Source organism: Camellia sinensis, chromosome 7, assembly GCF_055761805.1.
Source record: "Camellia sinensis isolate YWXY chromosome 7, ASM5576180v1, whole genome shotgun sequence".
NCBI lineage: Eukaryota > Viridiplantae > Streptophyta > Magnoliopsida > Ericales > Theaceae > Camellia > Camellia sinensis.
The window spans coordinates 187,990,968-187,997,535 of NC_138967.1; the positions used below are offsets into that span (position 1 = coordinate 187,990,968).

The 6,568-nt window shown below is 40.3% G+C and overlaps 1 protein-coding gene across 2 annotated transcripts in view; it reads left to right on the forward strand.

Annotated features, from left to right (window-relative positions):
* Positions 1-831, forward strand: part of LOC145788988 (putative germin-like protein 2-1) — a 93,264-nt gene extending 92,433 nt beyond the window's left edge. For both annotated transcript variants that reach the window (XM_082880189.1, XM_082880188.1), the window contains one exon: positions 47-831. In XM_082880189.1, coding sequence (XP_082736315.1) covers positions 47-582 — 536 coding nt within the window. In that variant the 3' untranslated portion in view covers positions 583-831. The remainder of the gene's footprint in view (positions 1-46) is intronic.
* Positions 832-6,568: the final 5,737 nt, after the last annotated feature.

Genomic DNA, 6,568 nt, shown 5'->3' on the forward strand with positions numbered 1-6,568 from the left:
TTTGCTATGGTGTTGTTCTTACTTGGTTTTGGTTCATGTGTCACAGTTAGAGTCAATGGCTTCGTATGCAGAAACCCCATGATGGCTCAAGCATCAGATTTCTCCTTAACGGGCCTCAACCTACCAGGCGACACATCAAACCCATTGGGCTCAGCCATCACCCCAGCCACTGTAGCCCAAATTCCAGGGCTCAACACCCTCGGCATCTCCATGGTCCGCATCGACTATGCTCCGTGGGGCCTTAACCCTCCTCACATCCACCCTCGTGCCACTGAAATCTTCACCGTCCTCGAAGGTACCCTCGAGGTCGGCTTTGTTACTTCCAACCTTGAAAACCGTTTTATAAGTAAAGTTCTTAAGAAAGGTGATGTGTTTGTGTTCCCAATAGGCCTCATTCATTATGAAAGGAATGTTGGGTATGGAAGTGCTATCGCGATTGCTGGGTTAAGCAGCCAGAACCCTGGTGTTATCACAGTGGCTAACGCTGTTTTTCGATCAAAACCAATGATTTCTGGCGATGTTCTTGCCAAGACATTTCAAGTTAATATGACGGTGGTTGATGCAATTCAGGGCGGGATGTAGGTGATAAAAGGGGTGGGAGGAGGATGAGATTTCATTAAAAGTACTTTGTTTGTGATTTTCACGTGTCCACTAGGGTTTGTTTTTGTCTTTTTACATTCATGGTATGGTGAAGAAATTCATTGTGTTTTTGTGTGTGATAGAATAAGTTTGGAGGCACACTATTTTTAATCATATTTTTAATTGCGTATTCGTAATAGGAGTGAAACTTACACAATTATACAATGTGAGTTTTGCTTCAATTATGAGTAGACGGCAGAAATATGATAAAAAATAATGTGTTTTGAACAAGATTGTTATTGATAACAAAATTTGTATTTCCATTTATTTGTTGTAAGAGCTCGCAATTAACTTGTTGGATATTGCATTTGTATATTTTCATGATTCATGTTCCTTTCTCTCTTTTCATATATTTTTATTGGGGTGAAAGTTTAGAAAATAATTTACATACAAAAACTTTACATTACTTTAAATGAACTTATAATATTAATAGACAATCCGTAATTAAACCAAATGGCTGAATCACAAGGACACAATAATCTCATTAGTAGAAATATAATTTTTGACATTTTTGTCATTCAAACATAGTTTCCAAGCAAATAATGTGATTATATTTGGAATGGCGTTTTTGTTCATTCAATTTTTTTTTTTTTCTCTTCAAAGTAACGCTGTGATGATTAAATTTTTATACCAAATTGACTTACCATTTAGACGTGGCACCTTTCACTGAATTATTATTTGTTGGTAATAATTGAAGATGAGAACCCATTGTTGTCAACTTTTAAATTGTTCAATTTCTATGCCATTATCCAAACAAAAATGCTATATACTTTAGAAAATATATATTTAGAATAGTTCTCAAAATTTTTCGGCTCCACAATTTTGATAAAAACAATGAGTGGTGGGTCATTATAATTGAATTTTGTTTTTTTAGTTACATTTATAATTGATGAATTTGGAAAAAAGTAGTATTATAGTTTGCTTTCATATGGAATAATTATTGCCTTGCAGTTTCAAGTTTTGACAAAGTAGTATGCCTTTGGAAAATTTGTTGAGAAATTTAATTCTAACATTGCATTCAAGAAATTGTTGTATTTTAGTTGTAAGGACATATAATTAATGAAATTATTTTATGAAAATAATAATTTATTATTTTAAAGAATAATTTATTTATTTTTACTCATTGACACAGGATCATTGTCAAACTATTAATCACTGGAAAAATCACCAACGTTGGAAATGTAACGCTCTCAAAAATAAACTCATCATAGCATACATTCACGATAAGTAAAAGAGTTATCATATTATAACCATCAGAGTATTCTTACAAAATGTATTACATGTTGACAATAAAAGTAAATGCCCTATAGGCTTACAACTTTCCAAGTCAACACTTGGTCACAAAAGACGAGTACTAACTCTACACAAAACAAGCCCTTGGCTTGATATACAGGTAATACAAAAATGCAATCACAAAAGATGTCCCAGCCACTAAGCCTCTCAAGCTACATCCTTGGAGGTGGCATACTACCTGTACCTGAAAATGATGTCCCATATAGGGTGAGCCAACGCCTAGTAGGGATATGCTAAACATAATATGAGCAATAACTAAAATATTAGCATTTGATAAATGTTCAACTTAACAAAACTCAACTTATAAACATGGTTCAGAACCTGGCCAAATAACTGAAATGAGGCTACATCTCATGCCAACAATACTAAAACTTGCCATTTTACGGAAATTGCGTCCGCGAGATTCAACACCCATATATTTTCATTCTCTTATGGCCATTTTACGGATATTTCATCTGCGGGACTCGGCACCCATGTATAGATATATTCGGATTGCCATTTTACGGAAATTGCATTCGCGGGATTCGGCACCCATGTATAATTATATTCAAATGGCCATTTTATGGAAATTTCATCCGCGGGATTCGGCACCCATGTATTCAAATACACAACTTGATTAGTTTCAATTTACTTAATCATCATGCAATGTCTACAACAATCAAGACTATCCTCCACCGATAGCCCAAAGCAGCTATTTCTAAACAGATAATAAATGCCTCAACAGATATATAATTGACATTTTCAAAAGTGAGTGATTTATAAATCCAACTCCACCATTCTATCTCTTAATGATCAAATTTCATTATCCTCAACTCAATTTCATAACAAATGTCATTAATTACACTAATGACCCAAATATACCAAATTATGGCATTTTTCCCTTTAAACTCGATATTGACCCAAAAGTCCAAATATTACCAACAACATCAATAATCTCTTTTTAAGACCCCAAATATATATATATGAGTCAAAAAGACAAAACCCCCTCTTGTTCAATATAATACATTACAAACCCTAATTTCCCAAACCAAACCATTTATGCAAAAGCTCTACATTTAGGTTAAAGATCATAAAGATGAGTACGAATCCCTACCTCAAGAGATGAAACCCAAACGAAAAGATGAAGAACTCGAAAATGCCCCAAATCCCAAGATTCTCAGATCAAAATGTAGCCCCTAACGATCAACACACTTTTTACAAAGGCCCAAGGATAGAAAATCACTCATACTAGATCAATCCTAAGAGAGAAGGAAGAAAGTAGTGAGAGAAGTTCTCAAAAATGGCTTTTCGGAAAAGTAAGAGAGAGTGGAAGTTGAAAAATGATCTAAAAAGACCCAGCTGATATCTGATATACGTATGACCCGCTCGAGCAGAGAATAGGACGCTTGAGCGTCAGACACAAAAACTAGACCCGCTCGAGCGTAAAGATTCCAGCTCGAGCGCTAAGACACAACTGCAAAACACACCCGCTCGAGCGCAAAGGGAAGGCCGCTCGAGCGTAGATTTCTCCATTCCAGAACTTTTATAGACAATGAACTACCCGCTCGAGCATAAGGAAATCCGCTCGAGCATGAAAAACACACCTGCAGAAGTTTTGCAGAGGCACGAAATGTTGAGAGTGTGAAAACCCCGCTCGAGCGCAATAAGGCCCGCTTGAGCGGACAACCAAAAATCAAACTTCGCTCGAGCGCAAAAGGACCCGCTCGAGCGTACCACCAAAAATTTGGGCAACAAGGAATGAGACTAAAGCTCAACCAACCTGTTCGAAACACGCTCAATACATCCTAAAAGTCAAACACACGGAATTAAAGGATAACAACAAGATATACAACCACCAACTCCACGGAACCTAAGTCCGGAATACAACAATCAAAGGAAGAGAAACCGGGATTGCTATAACCTCCCCCCCTTAAAGAATTTCGTCCCCGAAATTAAGTACAAGTTTTTCAAAAGCATGTTTTCTCAATTACCAACATTATTACAATGTAAAATTCAATAACTTGACCCATTACCGGTCATTCCATCTCTATTCAAGAGGAAAACTTCCAACATAAACTCCAACATGCATTATCAACATGCATCACAAAACAAATTTAATGCCAAAATTATATTTGCATTTCTACAACAGAGTTAACATATGCAATGTTAAAATAAACTTCCATTACAAGGCAAGTTCCACAATATTCCCATAAACCAAAACATTCACAATGTTTTACAACTTAAGACATATTTAATGCTCTTAAAGTTCACTAATATTACAAAATCCCAATACATGGTTAAACATTTACAAACAAGTCCGGATGTTTCTCACGGACATTCGCCTCATGTTCCCAAGTGGCTTCCCCCACTCCGTGATGTTTCCACAAAACCTTTACCAAGGGAATGGTCTTACCTTGCAAGACTTGATCCCGCCTATCTAAGACCCGTACCGGTCTCTCCTCATACGAGGCATTCTCATCTACCTCTAAGTCGGTCCAATCCAACACGTGCGATGGTTCCGGCTTGTACTTCCGAAGCATACTAACATGAAATACGTTATGCACTCCGGACAACTGCGGCGGCAAAGCTAAACGGTAAGCAACCTCCCCAATCCTCTCAAGGATCTCAAAGGGACCGATAAATTGAGGGGTCAACTTCCCACTCTTTCCAAATCTCATCAAACCCCGCCTAGGTGATATTTTCAAGAAAACATGATCACCCATCTCAAATGCCAAAGGCCTCCTCCTACGGTCGACATAACTCTTTTGGCGACTCTGGGCTGTAATAAGCCTCTTACAGATAAGCTTAATTTTCTCCGTTGTTTCCCTCACCAACTCCGGGCCCAACAAAGGTGCATCACCAACCTCGGCCCAACAAACCGGAGACCTACACGGTCGGCCATGCAAGGCCTCAAACGGCGCCATACCGATACTAGACTGAAAGCTGTTGTTGTAGGCAAATTCCACCAAGGGCAAGTGCCTCTCCCACGTCCCACTAAAGTCAAGGACACAACCTCGAAGCATATCCTCAAGGATCTGAATAGTACGCTCGGACTGTCCGTCAGTCTGAGGATGGTAAGTTGTACTAAAGGTCAGTTTAGTGCCCAAGACACTCTGCAAACTCTGTCACAACCTAGCAGTAAAACGAGGATCTCTATTAGAGACGATCGTCACTGGGACTCCGTGCAACCTTACTATGTCCCGAATATACAAGTCGGCAAGATGATCTACCGAATCTCTCACCCGCATAGGAATAAAGTGCGCTGACTTAGTCAACCGGTCTACAACCACCTAAATAGCATCATTACCTCGCTGAGTCCTCGGAAGACCTACAACGAAGTCCATAGTAACATGCTCCCACTTCCACTCGGCAATAGGCAAGGGTTACAACAAACCCGCTGGCCTCTGATGCTCGGCCTTCACTTGCTGACAAGTAAGGCACTTAGACACGAAAACTGCCACATCCTTCTTCATACCCTGCCACCAAAACTGACGACCTAGATCACGATACATCTTGGTACCTCCCGGATGTACCGCAAGGCGTGAGTGGTGAAACTCTTGGAGTACTTCTTCTCGGCAAGACTCCGGCACAAACAGACGGTCACGGTATCTCACACTCAGGTCGGGATACACAGTCAAACCCTTCTCAGCCTTCCCACTGGAGATCTTCTCTCGGAGGGATTCTACTTCAAGGTCACCTCTCTGTGCCTCTAACACTCGAGTCACAAGTGTAGGTTGTGCAACAACAGAAAACAAGGCCGCAGCCTCAATAGATTCGTCCAGAAGCAAATCGAACTCGCCTAGTGCACCTAACATCTCCCACTCCCGGATGGCTATACAAGCAACATCACTAATGGATTTCCTACTAAGGGCATCGGCCACAACATTGGCCTTTCCCGGGTGATAGTGCAACTCAAAGTCATAATCCTCAATGAACTCCATCCACCTCCTCTGCCTCAAATTTAAGTCCCTCTGTGTAAACAAGTACTTCAAACTCTTATGATCCGAGAACACCTCGAATTTCTCACCATACAGGTAGTGCCTCCAAATCTTCAAGGCAAAAATTACTGCTGCTGGTTCTAGGTCGTGAGTAGCGTAATTCCTCTCGTGAATCTTCAACTGCAGTGAGCCATAAGTTACCACTTTCCCTTCTTGCATCAAGACACAACCCAATCCCTCTCGTGAGGCATCACAATAAACCGCATAACCCAAACCTCTCTCCGGAATAATCAAGACCGGAGCAGTGGTCAATCTAACCTTCAGCTCCTGGAACGACTTTTCACAAGTCTCACTCCACACAAACTTGACCCCTTTCTGCGTCAATCTAGTCAATGGTGAAGCCAGCCTGGAGAAATTCTTCATAAACCGGCAATAATACCCAGCTAATCCCAGAAAACTGCGGATCTCAAAAACGCTCTTAGGCTGTGCCCATGCACTGCCTCAATCTTGGATGTCTCAACAGACACCCCTTCTCCGGAAACCACATGGCCTAAGAACTTGACCTCTCCTAGCCATAACTCACACTTCCCAAATTTGGCATACAACCCATGGGCTCTAAGCAACTCGAGCACCACTCTCAAGTGTTCCTCGTGCTCCTCCTCCGAAGGTGAATAAATCAAAATGTCGTCCACGAAAACGACTACAAAGTGATCTAAGAA